We start from the raw sequence: 23394 nt of genomic DNA, 5'->3' as shown, positions 1-23394 counted from the left end.
CAGAAAATTGCCCATAATTTCTAACCCCTGCCAGCAACCTATTATTTTATTTCCACATGCCTTTGATTTGTTTGTCACAGACAGATTTTTATTGGGATTTTTTCCATTCACATATAAAGAAGCTTTGCTGAAATTAGTGGGATTGTCTTCTGAATAACTCTGCCACAGGTGTCGTTCCTCCCACTTAGAGCCTAATGATTCTTGGCTTTGGCAATCCAATGGAACGAGATGCCTTTGTATCCCTGGAGAACAGTTTCTTTCCCTCTGATGGTAAATGTCTTGCCTCCACCCACTTGTCGATGCATTCAGCAGAAAAACATTGCCTGCCCCTCCCTCCCTCCTTCCTCTAGTCTTGTGCAGGTCCACAATTAAACTGTAAGCCTCGAGGCAGACTCTCATAAATTAATCTGTAATAAGTCAAGAAGCTGCAGGAAGCAAGACAAGTAGCTGGCAGAAATAAGAGGATGCTTTGGATTTCTGGATTCCTCCATGCAGCCACTTAGGAATGCCTTTCCAAAGCTCCCTGGCAAAGCAGGAGGATCATCATAGAGCATGATTAAGATCCTTGTTATCTGGAGCACACAACAGACTAACGACAAACAGCTAGATCACTTGAGCCCAACTTTGCCTCCTCTTCCAAAGCCTTGGCAGAGTTATTCCCAGGAAGAATCTCAGCCAGGCAAGCGCTGGGCCTGCTGTCCTGGACTGCTTGGGGAGAGAGACCCTTTGAGGGCCACCATGTCAAAGGTGAGTGCTTTGGAAGGGAATAGCAAGGGCAGAATGTGAAGAACCTGATGAGGAACCAGGCCTGCTGCCTTCGCAGTTGCATGACAACTTGACCCAGCTCAGAAAGTAGGAGGAAGGGAAATTCCTTTTGTCCCTTTTGACAGATGTCAAACCGATAAGCCAAGCCCAGAGCAAGAGGGTGTCCATCTCTTGGTTGCAGCCTGTAGGTGGCAGAGTGTGGGTAGATCCAGCAGAGGTTCTGTCCTGATATAACCAGTGCATCTGGAGCATGACTTCTCAATGGAGACTGATGTTCTGGGTGCGTCCTCAGTGTGGTTAGATATGAAGTAACAGACACATCTCCTTTCCTTTTCCTGTCCCTTGTCCTCCTCATTTTAATTCTGTTAATCAACTGCTGGCAATTCCCTTTGTCTTTTTTGAGACCTTTGTTTTTCTTCAAAGCTCATCTTCCCAGCAGACCTGCAAACTGTTTCCTTTTGTCATGCTTGAAACCATTTTGCTTCTTTCTGATCTTCAGTTAGGCTTATTTCAACCCTCTGCCTTCATGTGCTAGAACTTCTTGTTTGTGTCAACTATAAAATCTATATGATCATCCATTTCTATTGAATGTAATTGGGAAAGGGGGTGTTCCTACGATACATTCTCATATTCATACAACAATGGTGTGAGACAAGAACAAAGTACGTGATCCCTCAGCAGTTTCACCAGTTCTGTATACGTCAGGAAAATGCTGGACCACCTGACCAAAATCCCACCCAGAGTCCTTGGATTCAATAGGCTTCAGCACTCCCTGCTCCAGCTTGAAGCTGCCTTCTCCTTGTATAGCAGCATTCATGTCATACTGGTTTGTTTAGAAAGCACGGGTAATGTTGGAAATGCTTTGCTTTTTTTCTCATGTAAAATGGGCTGCTTCACTGCTGAGGGAGTTGCAAGTACAGCATAATGACAAGACAGGTCGAGTTTCAGCCCTGCATTGCTGACACACTGGGGCACATTTACAATAGAAGGTGATTTTTGGCTAATAGTGTGATCCCCTCTTGCTTGTGCAGCAGACTGACACAGGAGATGGTGTTTGTGTATCAAGCTGCCTAGGAGGAGAACCTATACAGTTACAGACACAGCCCTTCCTCTACCTGAGGTGTTGGGCAAGGTGGGCTTCTGTGGAGAGAGGATCCTGCCAGAGTGGGTGTCTGCAAGACATCTCCTGTTAAGAGCACGGTCTTAAGCTACAGTGGTAAGATACAGTGGAGAGTGAAAGACATCTCTTTTTTGGAGCAGCAGTCGGTTGTAAATAACTGGGGTGTTTTTGACTCAGAAAGAAAGTGTTCCTACCAGTTATTTACATGAAGTAAATGGAGCATAGCCTTTTTTCAATCAGGATTGTTTGGAGAAGAGGTTACAGAATTTGATGATTTGTTTGTCCCCTGAATAAAGCATGTGTGAAACAGGAGGGCCCAGTATCTGTTGGGGAGTTTTCCCTGGTATCTCTCAGGCATCCCAGCTGGGTGGTTCCTGGACTGTATTTGAAGATTTAACAGATATAACATGGAGACCTGGAAGTTAGAAGATCATGCTCATTTTTAATGGGATTCATGTGATATGTGTGTTAAAAATGCCTGTGACAGATGTGTTATGTAATTCCTTGTATAAGTGAATAGTGGTTGTGTGTGCTGTTTTGTGTCATTTATATCTAGATCCTTGTGTATAGTTGTAGTGGAATTTAAAGTTATGTGGTGTTTAATAATAATTTATGTTGTTTGTACAATTACCATTTATAGTTGGCTTTTTTTGTACATTGGGCCATTTCTATTGCAGACTCCAAGGAGATCAGGGAACATTGCTAAATATTGTGAGCAAATGGGAAATGATTCATCCTGTTCACTCACAGGGAAGGAGAAGACTGAGACGCTGTACCAAGCGAGCAGAATTACCAGTCTGTGGAAAGAGAGCAGCTTGGCTTTGGGCTCTTCCCTTTGCTTGAATAAGGCCAGACTGAGGGGATGTTGTTGTTGCTGTTATTTCAATTTATATCCCGCCACTCCCAAACTGGCCCGTGGCAGGGTACAATGGTCCTCAATGAAACCCCATTAAAACTAGTTGGGTATTAAAAGACATACAACAAAATAATCCCAAAACACTGTGGTATAACTCAACCTCCAATCCCCTCCCAGTAATGTCTAATGGAGGAAGTGGGAAGAGGGGGCAGATGACTCATAGCCAGCCACTGCTGAATACCAGTTATCACCAGTTAACACCAGAGGGGCCCAGTCAGATCTTCCTTGCTGTGCCACCCTCAACCATAGACCTGCTGGTGGAAGAGCAAGCCCTGGAGAATGCCAAAAGCTCCCTCAGGGCCTGCAGCTCTTCTGGGAGCTCATTCCACAAGGTGGGGGGCAGGACCAGAAAGGCCCTGGACCCGGTTTATTTATTTATTTGTTTGCTTTTGTTTATTTAATTTATATACCGCCCTCCCCGGAGGCTCAGGGCAGTTTACATAGAACATATGAGCAATACATAAAACAATCTATAACATATGAATAACCATACAATAATATTAATAACTGGTAGTTGTAACAATAGAACAGTGTAAACAATGCAACAGTGCAACCAGGTCCAGAGCACTCTGGTGGAGTTCTGGGAGGGAGGGGAGCAGGGGATCTTAATTCACTGTTGGTTGTGCTTGGTCTCAACCAAATGCCTGGCGGAAGAGCTCCCTTTTGCAGGCCCTGCAGAACTGTTTAAGCTCCGTCAGGGCCCTGATCTACTCCAGGAGCTCATTCCACCAGGTGGGGGCCAGGACAGAGAATGCTCTGGCCCTGGTTGAGGCCAGGCGGACTTCTTTCGGGCCAGGGACCATTAGCCGGTTGGTGGCGGTGGAGCATAGGGCTCTTTTAGGGGCATAAGCAGGGAGGCGGTCCCTCAGGTACACTAGGGCCTGACCGCGTATGGACTTGAAGATAATTACCAGAACCTTTAGTCTGATCCAGAATTCAACTGGCAACCACTGCGGTTGGTGGAAAATGGGCTGGACCTCCACAGTTGAGGCCATGCATCTCTGGGGCCAGGAACGACCAGCAAATTGGAACCCACAGCGTAAAGCTCTGCGGGGGGCATAGGGCAATAGGTGGACCCTCAGATATGCGGGTCCCAGAACCACGTAGGACCTTAAAGGTCAAAACCAAAACCTTGAACTGTATCCAGGCAGCAACTTGCAGCCAATGTAGCTGCCTCAGCACATCCTGGATGTGAGCCCCCCAAGATAAGTGGCCTCCTCAGATAAGAAGGGTTGCATGAAAGATATTAACTGCTGCAAGACTTTATTCCTCCCCAAAAAGTCTCTCGGGCTGTTATGGAAAGCCCGATATCAGCTTTCTGCAGTTCAGGCAGAGGGTATGGGGAATTCTGGATGGATTTAGGCAGGTCCGGTCTACATAACTATTTTAAAGATGGCCCCCACCTACTTAGTCGTTATTATCTTGGAATCTCATCCAAGATAGTAATCTGTGGAAAAGAGCATGTGATTGGCAGGCTATGTACATATATCTAGTTTATTTATTGTGCTTGTGGCACAGAACGTTACTCTGGATTATGTTCTATTGATAGCAGGACTGGTGGGTGTCAACCTTCTTCCTGGGTTAGAATTTCACTTTTGCTCCCACTGGAGATGGTCCCATAGCTGAGAGCCAGAACCTTTTGACAGACAGGCTGTGGAAGTTCCCACAGCAGAGAACTGAGTTGCCAGGTATGTAGGGCCTGGAGATCCCTTGGAATTACTGAAAGGGCACGTCCCCCCCCCCTTCCCAGGCTCTAATCCTAAAATCTCCAAGAATTTCAAAACACACGGTTGGCAACCCTAGTGGGACCTGATTTGGACTGAGCCTGCAGCTTGCTGTTGAGAAAATGTACATAGAAATGATAGCTATGTGTGTTTCCCCAATGAGGCAAACAGTGGCTCTCTACAGTTATTTTGGTTCAGGAAAATGACATGGGGGGCACGCACTGAGGCTCTTCTCTCTCTGTATGCTGAAGCCCTGATCTGAATCAGACCCTATATACTTGGAGACTGTTTTTCCAGAATAGAACTAGAGGCAAACATCTGATGGAGAATACTCTGAGCAGCCACATGGTTATGTAAACCTGGGGGAGCTTCTGGCATCCTGCAGGGCCTGCAAAACGGAGCTCTTCCGCCAGGTCTATGCTTGAAGCCTGGGTTGTGAGATTGGTTTGCACCCCCCCCCCATGTAAGGCAGCAATTAGGCCGTTGTTATCTTTGGACCCCTCTTTCCACCCCCTACTAGAGGCTGATTGGGGGGTTGGGTGTTCAAGTAATTACTGCCATGTTGTTCCAGCTGTTGTATGATTTTGTTGTCCTGTATTTAATGGGGTTTTAATGGGGGTTTTATTGGACATTTTATAACCTGCCATGAGCCGGTTTCAGGAGTGGCGGGAAATAAATTAAATAATAACAATAACAATAATAACAATAACAACAACAACAACAACAACAATAAATTGGTTCTGAGAAGTTAGTAAGGGTGGCCTCGGTTATATTTATTAACTTCATTTAAACTCTGTCCTTCTCCCCAATGGGGACCCAAAACAGCTCTCTTCTGTTTAATTCTCACAACAACCCTGCAGAGTAAGTTAGGCTGAGAGTGTGTGAATGGCCCTAGTCTCCCATCAAGTTTACAAGTCTGAATGTGGGTTTCCCAGATTCTAATCTGGCATTCTAACCCAGGGTTCCCCAACCTGCTGGCATTTCTGTAATTCTGACAAAGTGGGTTAGGTGAAACAGCCAAATGGCTGCCACAGGAGGCAGAACTGACCAGCAGATGGCTGCCACAGGAGGAAGAGCCACACTCACAAAGGAAGCCCAATGTGGGGGACAAGAGGGGTATTAAAACAAATCCAATGGGGAAGTAGAGTTAGAGAGAGTAAGACCATGCTGTGGTGCCAGCTGCTGTTGAAATGTTACTCAAATCAGAAGGCCTCCGGCTGGCTCCACCCACTTTCTTAAAATACTTGGCGGGTTGCTTAAACCTGCACTAGCCACTACACCACTCTGCTAACCTGAAACTCTCAGTTGGTACACTACTGAGAGGAGAGTACAAGAAGTTGCAAGGAAAGGGGAGGAGATTCCTGGCCAAGGTCAAGAGATGGGCAAGTGTCCTTGGAAGAAAAGACTATCCCAAATAGCAAGGGTGATTCTGATGAGCAGAGACAGCACCTCTCATCTCCTTTTACAAATAAATAACAGTAAAAGAACCAAAAACTATAATGTACCATAAGTAATATACTCAGAAAATCAGTATTTACTTTAGTGTCATAGGTCTACATTTTCATAACGTTAACTGATGTGTATTTGAGCCTCTATTAGGTGAGAAGTGATTCCAGATATGAATATTTTGTTTCTGATAGTCTGCGGCTTCTTGTTCATCCAGTTCCACAGCTTCTTACGATCACTGTTTGCTTGTCATAAATATGAACATGGTCATTGTTATGGAGAGGCTGAAGTTCACTGTAACATTTTTCTCTTCAGCCTGATATTTCCTCTTCTGTATATGCTCATCCATTCTCTGCTATACAAAGTTCATCAGGGGGTGGCCCATGTTCTAGCAGGGCTATTCTTTAATTCAGCAGGGCCAGAAAAGTATCAGCTCCAGGTGGGTTTTTTGTAGCATCTGTTTTATTACTTGGTTTCCTGTTTCCATAAATAATGAGCTAATGTTGCCCTCTCAAAAGGTTTCTAATGCTCCATTAAATTTTTTCTGTTCTTCATGTATTCTTGAGAACATGTTTTACAACCCTGTAGCAACCACAGCTTAGATCCCCCTTGCCTGGTTTGGTCATGAGAAAGCACTTGTGTGCATGTGTGTGTGTGTGGGGGGGGGGCAAGAGAACCTCAGCCTGGCATGCTGTTGGATCAGACCCTAATGATACTTTAACATTACTTTAAAATGGTGGAGGCAACCATGGGTCAGAACCACAAATGCTGCCACATCTAGGTTGGTCAATAATGCTCCCAAATTGCAAAACTGTTTCAGTTAACTTCAATTCAGTTACAAACTCTTCAACAATTTTAACATTCTTTTGGCACTCTGACTGAAAATGTACCTCTCAAATTTCTCATTTTACAAGGTCTACCATAGTCTTCCAGTACATATTTATTTCCCCCTCCTGTAATTGTAAGCTGTTGAAAACATCAAAGGATACACACCCAACAACTGTAGAAAATAAGGCTAGCTTTTGGGTGTCTTCTTCATCAATGGCACATACTGCAAGAAATACAGAGAAAAATAAGCTGGGTACCGCCAAGGATGGGCAAAGGGGAATCTCATGTCCCTCCTCCACTATTTCCTCTTTCCCTTGCCTGCAAGCCCATATAGCCTCCTATCTTTTCTTTCGTCCTTGTCTCCTTTCCACCTACCGGCAAACCTACCTGGCTTCAGTTTTCCCTCCTTTTTTCTCGCCAGCCTCTCCCTGGGAAAACGCGGCAGGGCTCCAGCCACTGAGCTAGGTCCAGGGTTGCCCAGTTTCCAATTTACAGTGGAAGACCTCTCAGCACTGCAGCAGGTTCCCACTGGTGCTTCAGTGGGAGAAAATAGGGAGAGAGAAATTGGTGCCAGTGCTTTGACATAACATTCAGTGATAACTGAAGTGACCTACTGGGACACTCTAGGATTTGTAAGAACATGATAGTTTGGTGCAGAGAGTTTTGCTAATCTTAGTCCCCACCTTGATGGCACTTCCATGTGCAACCAGAAATCACTTCAGTGATTTAGGGCGGGCTCTGTCCGGGATGAGGAAGGGTGCCGATTGGCCCCTTCCTCCGGACAGACCATCGGCGGGGCCTCTCGCCGCGTCAGGCCGCCATGTCCCGCGTGCCAGCGGCCTGCAGGCTCGCCGGCACCGAGACCATGATCTAGTGCCCGCTGTATTGTGAGTACAGCGGGCTTGATTACTAGTCTTATCTATTTCCCCTCTCTTCCATTTTATCCTCACAATAACCCTGTGAGGTAGGTTAGGCTGAGGAGGGGTGAATGGCCCAGGGTCAGCCAATGAACACCAAGGCAATTTGACTCTGGGGCTCCCAGATCCTCACCTGAATCTCTGATCACTATACCATTAGTCACTATAGGATAATTGATGGTGAACACTAGCAGGCAGCCAGACATGGGTGTTAAACAGTTTGGGCAGTAGGAATGAGGCTGTCAGCTCTAAGATGGCAAATACCTGAAGGTGTAGGAGGTGAAGCCTGAGGAGGGCAAGGGAGGGAATGTAATGCCATACAGGCCACCTTCAAGAGCAGCCATTTTTTCCAGGTGAGCTGTTCTCTGTTAGCTATAGGTTAGTTGTACTCCCAAGAGATCTTCAGCCACCACCTGAAGGTGGACGAACTTAGGTAACAAGTAGCTCAGTGGTTGCTGCCAGGCCTGGCCCCTCTAAGTCCTCTTTCAAGGGCCAAAGCCAATTTGCCCTGCCACTTCCCCTGCCTTTTACTCACAGAAGACAAAGACTAGCAATATTGTGGGTGCTTACTTACAGCCACTGAGAGCATTCTTTCTCAAAGCTGTAGGCACTGCTTCTATTATTTTCTATTTTTACCCCATCCTACTCCTTGTATATATTTTGTCAGATTTTTTTCTGGAAACCTGAGGTTTTTCTCAGATTGGTGAAATGTGCATCTTAATCTCTGGATTTAAGTATCCATAGATGTGGTCATAATGTGAATTAGATATATTGCTGTATTTTACTTGTTTCATAATTCCAGCTGGTGTTCCATAATGCTCAACATAACTCAGAGGACTCAGAGAGTAAACTACAGCTGCTATATTATACACCCACTGAAACACCAGCCCAAGCCAGTAAACTGGAAATTGAAACATCAAACAAAACTGGTTGAGACCGGTTCTGAAGAGGGCCTGAAGAACTTCTCTTAAAGAAACAGATCCTCACAGGATTTCTCCCTGTGTAGTGGTGGCAGTTTGATTTTATGGGCAGCTCCTCTAGCATGGCTCTCACCCAGCAGCCATCCCAGTCATAGCATAGAATCTGGAACTCTTGCTTCATATCTCTACAGCTATTGCCCCCCAGAAAAATATGTGCCTGATTTCAGCTGAATGGGACTTCCTTCTAGATGCTATGAGGTGAGACATTTCACTCAGCCTTCCCAGTCTTACAGGGCCTGCAAAACAGAGCTGTTCCACCAGGCCTATGGTTGAGGCCTACAAATACCACCAACAAGCTGACCTCTCTACATAAATGACAAACATCTGTATGCCCACTCAACATGTAACAACAAAGCACTTTACCTCCCCCTCCCTCCTACCGGAGAGAAGGCAGTGAGTTCCCAATTGTTTTAATAGAAGTTTGAATGGTTTAACATGTTTTAACCATGATTTTATTTTATCATATGTTGTGAGCTGCCCTGAGCCCCTGGGAAAGGACAGCATAGAAATTTGAAAATAATAAAAAACTAATTAACAACACCCCCCCCCCCCCGGCAAATATCAGATTGTCGCAGATTATCTGCCACAATTTGATTCTTGTGGCGGCTGGCCAGCACTGAGTCCCGCTCACACCACTGCTGGCTATCTTTCGTGCCTGGACCTGCACTCCTGGTGGCAGGGTCAGCCATCAAAGACGGGCAGTGGAGGCGAAGGCGGCCTGTCTCTGCCGCCTGTCTTCCTTTCCATCCACTGATGTGCTCCCTGAGGCAGGACAAATGGACATGACATCTGTAGTAATTTCCATTTCAGAGTTTGCACCAGTAGATGTGCTTCCACATCAATAAAACCTCCTCCTCACAGCCTGTGAGGGCACCAGAAAAGCAGTCTGTAGGGCCACCAGAAAAGCAATCTACACATAAGCTGATGCATACATATATACACCCTGTATTCTTGCCTTTATTTAGCTTCTGAGCCCTGCAGTTTCTTGCTCTCAACCCCTACTGTGGGTCTTCTCCCACCTCCCCCAGCCTGATCCTTTCTGGTTCTTGTGTCTTTTTGCTGCTGTAATGGAGCCTGTCCACAATTTCCAAGAGAAATATCCCCAGTAGTTTCTACTTGGAGTTGAACCTAAAGGTTATTAAAAAAAAAGTCCCCAAGTCAGCCTATGGATCAATCCTTTAACATATGTTTGCATGCATGGTTTAGACGGGAGATGACTTAGCGCCCCTCCATCAGCACCAGTGACAGGCTGTCAGTCTGATATGCTGGCTAGTTTGGTGGTCTGACAAAGGATTCCCCACTTTTGTAGAATTTCTCCTGGGCTGGGAGTTCAGTGTTTGGACCAATGAGAAAGTAGGGTACCAGTTTAAAACTGTTGCCAAAGGAAACTTTAAGCAATAAATGTGTGCTTCATGAGCCTGGGATGTTTTTACATTCAGAGAGATGAGACTTTTGCAACAGCCACATCAGTAGATTTGTGCCACACAAATTTCTTGCCAGTGACTTCATGGAGTGCCCGTACCTTTGCTGTATGCACACCTAGCTCTTTTGAATCTACAGGCATCAGGTAATGTGCTCCACCCCTGGACCAGCATCTGGAGGTTTGCTTGCAAAATATGCAGTGGATGTGGGCTTGTTTGTTGTAAGAGCCAAAGAATGGGACCCAAACCCGGTCTAACACCTGTACAGTCCCAGTCTTGCCATGTAGGCACAAGCACACCTTCATTGATTGCATGAATTTGGTCATCAGAACTGCCCCTGCACTCCAGTGAGGCAAGGGGAACTGCCTGCAGGACCAGCCTTGGCATATCCAGATTTTATCTGGGTATATCCAAATCAGCTGTCCATTTAGCTCCCCACCCTCCAAGCAGGAACGAAAGAGATCAATAAAGTGGCTGCTGGCCCTTTAAACTTAACAGTTTGACGGGTCCACCAGTCAACTATTTAGTTTGACTGGCCAGCAGCCATTTAAATCCTTCCTTTTGATTCCTACCCCTCCAAGCAGAGGGAAGCCAAAGGAACTGCTGGAATAGCTGTAAGTGATCCTTTTAACTGAAATGGATTGCTAAAATGGTTGCAAACCATTTAAACTTAACAATTTGACAGGTCTGCTTGGCAGCTGTTAAGTTAAAATGGCCAGCTATTAAGTTTAAATGGTCAGCAGTGGGGAGAGGGAGAGAGAGAGAGCTGTTCAAACTGAGCCTCCCAGCAGACCCCAAGCAGTCTACTTTGCGGTCTGGCTCCACAAGAACCAGCCCAACCCTTGTTGTGGCGCCTGAAGGACCTTCTCATCTATCGAAACCTCAGCTTTGGTTGCCAAGATCCCCCTTGGTTCTATCCCATGACTGGGTTTAAGGAAGGTTGGCCAGTGCAGGATTTCATCCCCCTTCCACACACTATGTATCACACTTCAGTTGTATTAGATGCAGAAACCAAAAGTGTTTTTGAAAACACGCATATTATAGTTAAAATATTTGTCTTACCTCTTTGCAGAATTGTCACTGAGATGGCTTACATAGGGATGCCAGATGTCCTGGGATTATAACTCATTTCCAAGAGCCAGAGATCAGTTCCCCTGGAGAAATTGGCTGCGTTGGAGGGGGAACTCCATAGCATTATACTCCACTGAGGTCCCACCCCACCCCAAATTTCACCCATTTCCGGCGCTACCCTCAAAATCTCCAGGTATTTCCCAACCCAGAGCTGGCAACTTTAGGCTTACAGCATATTAAAACTAAAAAAGTTCAGTGTGTCTGAAGAAGTGTGCATGCACACAGAAGCTTATACCGTGAATAAAACTTTGTTGGTCTTAAATGTCCCACTGGACTCAAACTCTGCCCTACTGCTTCAGACCAACATGAACCCCTTTGCTTGCTTAGAAGTGGGGGTAGAGTTGCCAGGTCCCTGGTGCTGAACAGGAGACCCTGTCTCTGCTGTCCCAACCTTCACTCCCTCCCTCCCTCTCTCTCTCTCTCTCTTTCTTGCAGCACTTGTGCACAAAGTGACAGTGAGCCAAACACCAGCCTTCTGCAGCCCACTGACACTTGGCACAGCTTCTCCAGACCATCCAGGGGCAACATGGGCCTGCGAGAGTCGCCCTTCTCTAGCTGCTTCTTGAGGAATGTGGACGCTGCGGTCAGAAGAATCATGTACTTCAGCTTTTGGCCCCTGAACCAGCTGCTGGCCTTGAAGCAAACCACAGCAGAGAAGCAGAAGTACCAGCACCAGCAATGCCTGCCATATGCCCTGTGGGCCTTACTGAAAGGCCTTGTCCTTCTGCTGCTCCTGTTAGCCTCTTTGCCTTCCACTGTGCTGTGCCTGCCAGTGTGGCTCCTCCTCCAGATTGCACGCCGTCCCTTTGCTTGTCAGCACGGGCCCAGGCAGACTCCCCCAGAAGAGTGGGTGCTTCCTGGCAAAGCAAAGGTCTTCCGCGTTGTCAGTTCCAACGTCTGCCTCCTGCCCGAGGGCTTGGCCAAATACAGTAACCTGGGTCAGACGCAGGACCGTGCCAAACAGATTGCCCTAGGCCTTGGGCAGGCTGCAAGCCACAACGGTTTGCCGCATGAGACAAACTCCAGGAGCAGCTTCTTCTGGAACGGCTTGGACATCTCCAATGGGACCACGCCTGGGGCCACCCGATCAAGCTCCTCCAGGACTGACGTTGATGTGGCCATCGAGATGCCCCTTGATGAGGAAAAGGCCACTTCACCACGGGAGATCACTGCTTCCTTCCCTCCAAATGTGGACTTTTTGTGCCTGCAGGAGGTTTTTGACCAGGATGCCGCTGCCTGCCTGCTCCGGTCTCTTGGCCCTCACTATGAACACATCATCTACGACGTGGGCTTCTATGGTTTCATTTGCTGCTCTGCCTTGAGATGGCTCAGTTGCGTAACACTGTGTAGCTACTGGAAACGGCTCAACTGCTTCAAACTGCTCAACAGCGGCCTCTTCCTGGCCAGCCGCTACCCCGTGCTGGCTGTGCAGTACCACTGTTACCCCAATGGCAGAAATGTGGATGCACTTGCTGCTAAAGGACTGCTCTGCGTCCAGGTGAGGGGCAGCATCAGGGGCAGGGGGGCAGGTCGGGAAATCCATGAATCTGCCTTATACCAAGTAAGACCATTGATCTTTCAAGGTACGTGGTGTTGGTACTCCAATGGGCAGCAACTCCCCAGAATCTCAGGTAGTTTTTCACATTGCCCACTCTTTATTTATTTGTTTGCACCTTTCATATCCCAGGGTTCTCCTCTTCTCCGTTTTATCCTCACAACAACCCTGTGGTGTAGGTTAGGCTCAGGTCATCCAGCAAACTTCCATGGCAATTTAGACCTGAACCGAAGACCTGCTGCATGCAAAGCAGATGCTTTAGTACTGAGCCACACCCCTTCCCACATTTCCTATTAACAGGCCGACAGCTGTCAACATTGCTTAGCACCTGCCTAGCTCTGGGGCAAATAAGGCCAGCATTGGCACAGGGTGTTTTCTGTTGGTTGGAGTGTAAGATTGGTGTAGTGTAGTTGTTAAAGAGTGGTGGACTGGGTTTCCCCACCCCTCCACATGCAGCTAGCTGGGTGACCTTGGGCTAGTCACAGTTCTTTCTGAGCTGTTCTCACAGAGCTGTTTTGTTAGAGCTCTCTCAGCCCCACCTACCTCACAGGGTGTTTGTTGTGGGGCAAGGAAGGGAAAGGTGTTTGTGAGCAACCTTGGGTCACCTTCAAGTAGTGAAAAGCAGGGTATAAAAAACTAGCTCTTTGTCTTCTTCTCTCCCTGGGGACTTAAAAAATTGCCTGACACACTGTCTGGGGGATTCCTTCATCACTAATGAATGGGTTGCATGAGTGTGGCCATGTCTTCACTGATGGGTGGCTAAAGTCACCCAGCAAGCTTCCCTGGCAAAGTGGAAATGAGCCCAAGATCTTCTGCATGCAAAGCAGATGCTTTAGTACTGAGCCACAGTCCTTTCCATACTTCCTATTAACTGTCCTACAACTGTCAACAGTTGTTTAGCACCTGGATAGCTCTGGTGCATATTCAACAGGCATTGGTACTGGGTGGTTTTGTGTGTGTGTGTGTGTGTGTGTGTGTGTGTGTAGGGGGGTAGTCTTCTGTCCCAGGGGATTATGTCAGGGTACTTGAAATGCTGGCTGGCACATTATCTGGGGGATTCCTTTGGTGCTAATAGGATGCATGAGTGTGGCCATGACCTTATTGGTAGGTGGCTAAGGAAAGCTAACTACTCTAAGTGTTGCATCTCCAAAGAAGGGTCCTTGCTTCACAGCTGGATTGCAAATGGAGCAGATGCTAATTGCCCACAAAATCACCAACTTTCTTTGCCACTTTAAGGGGAAGGAGAGACGAGGCTGGATCCATTTGATGATACTCTGTCCTGACCATGGGCAAATGTGAGAATGGTGGTTCAGAGAGTGGGGGGCATGAGCATAAGCCCACAATCTTGTTCCATCCAGTGACTAACCAGCTGCATAAGGACCAAGGCCTTCTGCTGAAGTTGCCTCCTGGCATTCAAAGATTGACTACCTCTGGACATAGCTAGAAGCCACTGATGAACCAGCCCTTCATATTCCCCTTTTACAGCTGCCTAGTGTAGTGGTCATTAGAGGGAATGCAGTGTGGTATAGTCATATCTTGGAAGCTAAGCAGGGTCAGTATGTGGATGGGGGCAGTGGTCCCCAACCCCCGGGCCACGGCCCGGTGCCGGGCCGTGAAGGCCTCGGCACTGGGCCGCGGCTCCCTCTTCCCGCCCGCCCACAGCGAGAAGCTCGCCAGGCTGCAAGCAAATCGGCCGCCAAAGCGGCCGATCAGCTTGCGGCCCGGCAAGCTTCTTGCTTTGGGAGGGGGCGGGAAGAGAAGCTTGCCGGGCTGCAAGCTAATCGGCCGCTTCGGCGGCCGATTTCCTTGCGGCCTGGAGGGGCGGGGAGAGGGAGCCACGGCTGCTGGCATGCCGGCGGCGCAAACGCGCACACTTGCCGCGCGTACGCGTTTGCGTCCGGCGGGGGCACAAACACGCACGCACGGCAAGTCCGCGCACACGCGGGGCCCCGGGTCACCCTCTCCCCGCACCCCGGCGCAGCGGTCCGCAGCCTGACAAAGGTTGCAGACCACTGGATGGGGGAACTACTGAGGAAAACTGTGCAGAAGGCGGCAATGGCAACTCCCCCCTGCTCCTCAGTTGCTTTGAAATGCCCTTGCTGGAATTACCTTAATTCATTTGTTACTTAATGACACACACATGCATATTTTAATCATGATCACCTTGTCAACTGGCAGAGAATATCACAATTTAATCACGTGGTGGGTAAAGAAGTATTTCCTTTTGACCTTCCTGAACCTATTGTCCATTAAATTCACCGAGTTCTAGTATTACTTTCTTCAACCCATGCATAACTTTATAAACTTCTAGCATGTGTCCCCTTAACCATCTTTTCCCTCCAAATTGGAAAGTCCCAGAATCTTTAGTATTTTCTCATAAGAAAGATGCTCCAAGCTCTTAACTCTTCTGAATATCTTTTTACCTCTCTGCCATAACTAATCCGGACCCCCTCAGCATATAACTAAAGTTAGGGTTTTTTTTTGCCCTAGTGGGTAATTATACTTTGCCCTTATTGCTGCTGAACTTCTTTAGCCACATTGTTCCTACTCACCCAGTTTACACAAATCCTGCTATAGCTTTTCCGCATCCTGAATAATTTGGTATTTTCTACAAACTTGGCCACTACTCCACTCATCCCAAATTCAGGATCATTTATAAACAAATTAAATAGCATTGGCCCCTGTACTGATCATTGTGAAGCCCCCCCTCCCCCAGGTTTATTTCCATTCATTGTGAGAACTATTCATTTATTTCTGCTGTCACTAGCCAATTTTTAATCAATATGAGGACTGTGTTTTTATCCCCTGACTGCTAAGCTTACTCAGGAGTCTTTGGTGAGCCAGCCATCGCTTCTCCTGAACATGGCTAGAAGATACATTCCCTTGTTGCCAAGGAACCACATTTGGAAGCCATGATTTTCTGAGTGGCTTGGGCCCTCCCTCTACTCCTATTTGGGGAAGTTAAGCATGCTTTTGCTGGCCAGGGCATTTGGAGAAGCCCGCTCTTCAGGCGCACTCTTTCTCCCCTCTCTTAGCCATTGTCCGTTCCAAAGCGACAAGCCCTTCCCATTCATCAGATCCCTCCCACCTTTCCTGGACTTCTGACTGCCCTGCCCTAATAGCAAATATGGAAAGAGCTCAACCTGCTTTCTTTCACCTTTACTCAAAGAAGGCCTCTTCTGGCTGTGTTAAGCCAATGAGATGACTGGTCCTCCTCTGCCAGAAGCATGAAGCAAAGTCGATAAAGGCCTGGGAACCTAGGAGCTTAATGGGGAATAGCTCTTGAACCCAATTTTTTGGACTCCAAAGTCAAAGCCTAACAAAGATTCCTGTTTTGCCCCTGAGAAAGGCTGTCTGACAGACCACTGAGTCACCCCAAGGATAGGCTATTAACTCCCCTCTTCCCAAAAGATGTGCTTAAAAAGCAAGAATACAATGCTAGGGCAAGATTGGTTACTCCTTGCTTCCACATGGCTGGCGTGAGAGATGGGTATTTGTGTTTTTCTCCATAAAAATACCTGCAATTACTTTTTTGATTTGCATGTCTCAGGTTCAGCTGGGAGTTTCCCAAGGGCAAAGGATTGTGGGATACATGTACTGCACTCACCTTGATGCCAACACAGGTAAGTGTGAATCCTTTCCTGCAATAGGCAGACTTCTATTACTTACTGATGGTTGTGCCATAGAGAGCCCATCTATCTCCAGGACAGTCTGTGGAGGCAAGTAGCACCTCTTCGGAGTCTCAGGAAGAATCATAGAATCATAGAGTTGGAAGGGGCCATACAGGCCATCTAGTCCAACCCCTTGCTCAATGCAGGATCAGCCCTAAGCATCCTAAAGCTTAGGGCTGATTCTAAGCTTTAGAAGAAGAAAGCAATGCTATCCAGCAGTCTATTAAGGAGAGTTTTACACATTTTTATATGCATCTTTTAAAATGCCAGTGATTGAACCTGGGATCTCCGACACACAGTGCATTCATCTCTCCCACAAAGCCACCCATCCCACCTTACACACCATCTTGTTTTCCACCAGAGAGGTTAGAACCTTCCTCCTGGGAAAGGGACAAGGGCATTCTGTACCAGTTCTCTACTTATCAGGCTATGGACCTTGCGGGGGTACACCAACAGTGGGGAGCAGGCTGGTATCCACCTGCCCCCCCCCGATCTGTGAACCTGCTTCTCCCCTTTCCATTCTCCAGGAGGCTTGCTCTGGGTCTTGGGGTTCTCCAAGTGTGGTCTGGAAATGCACCTCTCTCTTCCCCTCCTAGCAATGTTTGATGTGCACTTTTGTGAGGGGTGTGCTAAAATGCTAATGCAACTCAATCTCTACTTCACAGACGGTGAGCAGATCCGGCATGACCAGCTAAATCAGGATCTGCACTGGGCACAGCAGTTTCAGGAGACAAATGCTCAGCCTGGAGATATTGTGGCCTTCGACGTCTTCTGTGGGGATTTAAATTTTGACAACTGCTCCTCAGGTGGGAGCTGGGCCAGGAAACCAGGAGGGAAGTGTAACAGACAGATTAGGCTGTGTGGAACTGCCAGCTCACTGCCCCCTTTCCTTTATTCCTAGGTAATGCGATGGAGCAAGTCCATGAGATCTTTGGTGTGTACACAGATCCATGCCGTATTGGGCCACAACAGGACAAGCAGTGGGCTCTTGGTGGGTGTCTCCTTCTTGCTGCAGCCTCCCTTCCCCAGGAATTCCCTGTCCCTCATCCTCCCCAGTGCCCAAGGGGTGGAAAGCACATAGCACCACACAGGCTTCCTGTGAGAGATGCGGTGCTAAAACCTCTTCTATTCTGCAGTCCCTGTGAGATCCTTGCATGCTGCAAGGTGAGAGCCAGGAGAAGAGGCTTTGACACGGGGGTGGAACTGGAAGCTATTAGAGCCCCTCTTCCTCCCACCCCAGCACATCCTCCTGCCTTCACCTAGAACTTTCCCATTTGAGGCAGAGCATGAAAATGTAGGGCTGGTGGGGAGAAAGCATCGGGCCAAAGGCTAAAACGATTGCTCTGAATTTCTACAGGTACTTTGATGAACTCCCTCAAGATCTATGATGAGGCAGTGGCAACCCCAGAGAACTTGAAGAGGTGAGGGGAGACCTGGGCGATACCTGGAGAGCTGCAGATCCCCCTCAGGCAAACCAAGCACCAGCCACTTGCTGGGGGAGGGCACAGCGCCGGGGATAGGAAATCTATGGGGCAGGGGAGACACATGCATTGCTTTGGCCATACTGATTTCAGTTAATTGATAAATCAACTTGGGTGTGCATGTCCTTCTTTGGGTTCTCTAGTTCTTTCTTCCAGTGCAGCTGAGGTGGTGTGACTTTCTGAAGAAGACAGTAGTGGGGCACCGTCAGGAAAGCTGCAGGGCCACTAACAACGGCTTTTCCAGGCAGTCCCTTCCCTTCCTTATTGAGACTTGCTTGTTTTCTTCCAGGACTCTGGAAGATGAAAAGGAGCGGCACAAGTACCTGGCAGGCCCCATCCTGGCAGACGGGCAGCCAGACCTTTCAGCAATATGGAGTGAGGGGCGCCGCATTGACTATATCCTTTACCGGGAACACCTTGGCCCTGTGGAACTGAAAGTGGTGAGCGGAGAAGTTGTGGGCATACCAGTTCTTGGGAGTGGGAGGAGAATGACGTCTCTGTTGCCCGTGAAATGGGGGAGGGCCCAGAGTGCTGGCAGACTCCACTCTCTCTGAATGCCTCTTTTGGAGAAGGCTCCGGAAAGTGCCAGCCTAGGCCCTGTTGAGGGATGGGACTGGGCAGAGACCTGGAGGAGGGACTCTGTGGCAGGAGGCAGGCTCCTGTTGGACCTTGGTGCAGCAGCAGGGAGGGGACAGCACGGTGCAGAGTGAGACCAGGGCTGGCATGAAGGGAATCCTGGGCTTCCACTCCTCACTTTTTGATGCTGGGAGGGGGAGGAAAGACCCTATAGAATTCCTCCTGGTAGTACCAAAGAAGGAGAGCTGTGGGAGGGCAAGTCTGGTGTTGAGTTCTCCCCTCAGCCTTGACGTTGCTGAGCATGCTGCTCTTCCTGAGCCCCAACGCCCCCTTCGGAGATCATGGAGCTATTTGATCTCCTCAAAGCACTCCAGGCATTCAACGGTGCCTGCTGATTATTATGCTGATCTACACTAGGGTAATCTCAGCTGCCACTAGACACACATGATGAGGGGCAGAATAAACAGCTATAAGTCAGACTGGGGCTGCCTGCCTGTCAGAAGGCCTTTCTTCCTGGATCCACTTGCAACGGGGCCTGCAATTTCATCCACTCTCCTGGCCATGCACTTGCCCGCTCCTTGTTTTCCCTGGCACACGTCTTCCTTGCTCAGTCCTCTCACTTCTCTCTCTCTCTGTTTACTCCCAGGCTGTGGAGAGATTCTTCTTCATCACCAAGCTGGCCCGCTGCTCTGACCACCTTCCTGTGGGTCTGCAATTCTCTGTGACTCCTGTGGTGCAAGCCAGCATGTGAACCCTCTCTGACGCTGGGCAAGGAAGGTGGGCCTGTCCGTAGGCACAGAGGACCGAGCTACTCTCCCTGGTTCAGAACCCCACAGGGGAAGGACTGGCACTCCTTCCCCTTTGGCAGAGTAGAGCAGCCCTGCTCCAGCAGGTGGGCCGCGTGACTCTTGGCCCTTTGTCAGACGGCAAGAGGCTGCCCATGGGACAGCACAAGAAAAGTGGCTTCTGTGGCAATGGCAGTTGCTGGTGGGGTACTTTAGGGTGGGGGCAGAGGCACTCATCCTCTTTGCCGTTTCAAAGAGGCCCTTCAGGGGAGCTTGTAGCAGAGCAGGGCCAGAGAGAGTGCCTGAATTGGCTTTCATGACCTGAATGTGGAACCTTGCCAACCACCGATGTTCTATGTACCCGGCTGCCCTAAACCAATTCAGGGCTCCCCCCTCCCCACTCCTTTATCTGTGGATCAGGCAGTGTGAACTGAGCCCAACTAATCACCGCCTCAGAGTAGTCCAGTAAATGGCCCCAGAGGGAAAGAGTTGAGCTTGCTGGGAAGACAGCGGAGCTATGGGGGATGTGGGCCACTCTTGCCCCAAAGACTGCTATCAGCTGCCAGTGTGTTATTCCTGGAGGAAATCGACACCTCCATATATGCCCAGACTCCCCAAATAAATATTTTTTCTTAACTTTCCTATGTGTGGTTTGAATGGACAATAATCATTCATGTATTGTGAAGTACAATAGAAAAGCATCCAGAATGATTTTGTAACTCTTTCAAACTCATGGCATAGAACAAAAAATGAATACAGATCACTTGCAAATGCCAGGAAGTTCCAGTGTTTCCAAGTTACTTGTGAAAATGAGCCCGGAATAAATTACTCTCCTTGAGCACCATCCAAACAAAGACAAGCCCTCAAGTGCCTCTGATTTCCTTGGGAGAACAAAGTGTGGATTTCACTTCATCTGCTGAAATCAATACGACTGCCATAACACACACAGTGCCCAGCTTCAAAGACAATTAAACTGATTTTCACTTTCAGGCTGCAAAAGGCAAATATTTATAAAGTACCTGAAAGACAAATTGCTGATTATCAGCTTTTCTGCTTCCCAAGTGGCAGCCATTCCTGACCTACGGACAGCCCCCTAACCTAAAACAAATTCTCACTAAGCGCAAAGTGTCAGGAACTGGAACCAGACCCTGCAACACACCAAAGCCATGAACTCATATATACTCAGGGCACTCACTGTATTTAGTATCATTGGCTGTACCATTTGGGGCTGATTAATTTGGCCATCCTCCAGCGAATGAATGCAAATCTGACATTAGATACAATATCGAGGAATCGATAAATCATTTTAATGTTCCAGAGGCATTCTGCTGATAGTCACTATTTTTCTTCCAAGGAACTTCAAAGGGAGAATCTAACAGGAAATTGCTGAATTAGCTTCATTAAGATCAGTATTATCTTCATGATAGATCTCAAATGAGATCTGATATATCTCTCTCATTATAGCTGCTGATATCTTAGCACATTCCACTCCTTATAAATGTTATTTCAGAAATGCCTCTACAGTTTTCTAACTAGATTTGCTTATCACACACAAGACTTGTTTTCTATTACTCTTACTTTGTCTGTAAACTGCTGGGAGTGGCCCTCATCCACTGAGTGGATTGATTACTCTTCTGGATGTATGTTGCTTTAAATTGGCCTCCTTGTAGTTTTGATTATAAATGCATGTGCCTATTGATTGTACATCTCATGCTTCTGATAAAGTGCGTCCTGACTCACACAACTGGAATAAATATTTGTTAGTCTTTTAAAGTTTCACTTTTCTTCCCAGGAGCTAGATAGTGTGAAAAAACACTGTCCTAAAAATTAATTTCATCGACAACAATTGTTTGGCTTCATTTGAAAGTATGAGCTCTCTGTGGTCTCTCTCATTCCAGGAAAGAAGAAACAGGTTATCTTAACTGCTCCCCCTAATTACAAACAGTAATAGCCTAACTTATATATAAAATAACAAAAATTGAGTCCAATATCACTTTTAAGACCAACAAAGAGTTATTTACGGTGTGAGCTTTTGAGTGCACGCACTCTTCCTCAGACTACTTGAGTGCATACACTTGAAAGTTCACGCTTTGAATAAATTTTTATTGGTCTTCAAGTCACTATTGGACTAGTATTTATTGTGCTACTTCAGACCAACACGGCTACCCACTTGAATCTATCTGGCACATCTTTGTTGTATAATAAAAAGCTAAGGCCTAGGTGGGCGGAGAGTGGGTGGAGCCAGTTGTGCCTTCTGATTGGTCCAAAGATCAGACTGTCCCTGCCCCTCGGACTTAGGACCAGCCCCAGCCCGGCCAGGGGCAATCTGGCAACATCACCATCAGTCTGCCCCTGACCACCGCAGGGAGAAGAAGTTGGTAGGGTTGCCAAGTGAGAACAGAGGCTTGGACAGGCCGCGCCAGCCCTTTTCGCCCCAGGGCTGTCCTAGCTATCACATCCAAGTGACAGTGGCTGATGAGTGTGCTCCTCCCCCCTCGTTTCAGGCCTGCTATGAAGGAGCCTCTGACAGCCCCTGACAGATGGGAGGGAGGTGTTTCTGAGAGCAATGCAGGGGAGTCTGTAGGAGGACCTGTGCTTTCCTTTGGTGAGAGGGGGAAGCTTTTCCCTTTTGCCAAACAGTTGGCTGGCAGGGAGGCCACAGAAAACCCTCTTCTCACTTAAAATACTGCTCTGACTGGCCTCGCTGCTGGAGGGAAGAAACAGCCAAGCCATGTGTATTTCTTATGTGTGACTCTCTGCAGATTTGAGGCCTACTGCACAGTGTTATTGTGCAGACAAAACTGAATGCTGTTGCGTTCTTTTGTTTCATGTTTCATCTGCACAACGACGCTGTGCAATAGGCCTCAGGTCTTTCAACTCAAGAACAAACTGTGTGGGAGGCCTTAAATGTTTCTTCTCCACAACAACCCTGTCCAACCTTGCAGATTAGCTGTAACTCCAGGAGCTCTCCAGGTCCCACCTGGAGGTTAGCTACCCCTGGGTTGGAAATATTCCTGGTGGTTTGGAGGTGGGACTTCAGAATTGTACAATGCCTCAGAGTCCAGCCTCCAAAGTAGCCATTTTTGCCTGCAGAGCTGATCATTATAGAGCTTAGCAGTGATCTAGAGCCAATGGTAGAGGCTTGTAGACTGGCGTTGGGAGGGAGTGGTGCGAGTGTATCCTCCTGGGCCAGCCCTTATCAGAAACTCTTTATATACTGGGGGCACAGACAGACAGACCGGCATCTATCCTGTGAGTCTGTTGTGTAGGAAGATCTAAATTAAGAATATTTACAGCCTGAAACTGTAAATAGTGAACAAGTAAATGGCTGGAGGGACATGGGAACCGTAATGACTTTTTCAAGCTTGGCCTGATAAATGAAACACCAGTATTAAAAAGTCCTGACTAAGGTCAAGACTGCTGTACACAGAGAGACCTCTTCTTAGGACTGCCAGCTTGCAAATGAGGCTCTCTACCTCACCTCCTTCAGAGGGAGTCTGCTATGGGGAAAGGAAGGGAAGGTGATTGGAAACTGCTTTGAGATACCTGAGGCCTACTGGGTGACTGCAGCCCATTCCCAGTTCCCTCAGACCTATCACAGCACCACATCCCTCACAGGTTTTCTATTATGGGGAGACAAAGGGAAAAGGTGTTTGTAAACCGCTTTGAGACTCCTTTGGGTAGTAAACAACAGGGTACAAAAATCCATCTCTTCTTCTAAGGAGCAACTGTGAAAGAAGTATGTGGGCACATAACATTTTATCAACAGTAAAAAAAATGGAGACAGCAGGAGCAGGGTGGACACCTGTGTACTATGACTATCCCACGTTTCTTAGGGCAGGGGGACATTTTGGTATATGTGGCCTAATTCACACAAGGGAAATGACATTGAATGCAGAACTGGGAGGAATTGGTTGCCATGTAATCTTCCCCTAAGAAGAGTCTCCAGTCTGATTTTCTCTTCACATATTTGGCTCTGGAAAGCTCATCTGTAATCACTAAGCCACAATTCCCAAAGGTCAGTTGTTTCCCACCTTCAACGAACATTTTAATCTAAACCACAGGTTCTCGACACTCA

The 23394-nt window shown here is 47.7% G+C and overlaps 1 protein-coding gene across 2 annotated transcripts; it reads left to right on the top strand.

The window, feature by feature from the left end:
- The first annotated feature begins 430 nt into the window (after positions 1-430).
- Positions 431-21060, top strand: LOC143829745 (sphingomyelin phosphodiesterase 5-like). 2 transcript variants are annotated; one of them, XM_077321103.1, is made up of 8 exons: positions 431-747; positions 11684-12746; positions 16354-16426; positions 17140-17280; positions 17376-17465; positions 17832-17895; positions 18245-18395; positions 19178-21060. In XM_077321103.1, the coding sequence occupies exons 2-8, from the start codon at positions 11775-11777 to the stop codon at positions 19280-19282; spliced, it is 1596 nt and encodes a 531-aa protein (XP_077177218.1). In that variant the 5' UTR covers positions 431-747; positions 11684-11774; the 3' UTR covers positions 19283-21060. The 2 variants fall into 2 exon arrangements, with proteins under 2 accessions (XP_077177218.1, XP_077177217.1); XM_077321102.1 differs by lacking the exon at positions 431-747 and adding an exon at positions 8735-8894.
- Positions 21061-23394: the final 2334 nt, after the last annotated feature.

This window comes from Paroedura picta, chromosome 2 (assembly GCF_049243985.1).
Source record: "Paroedura picta isolate Pp20150507F chromosome 2, Ppicta_v3.0, whole genome shotgun sequence".
In the NCBI taxonomy this organism is placed as follows: Eukaryota; Metazoa; Chordata; class Lepidosauria; order Squamata; family Gekkonidae; genus Paroedura; species Paroedura picta.
The sequence above is the reverse complement of the archived record's forward strand: the minus strand, read 5'-3'. Positions and strand labels throughout refer to the sequence as shown.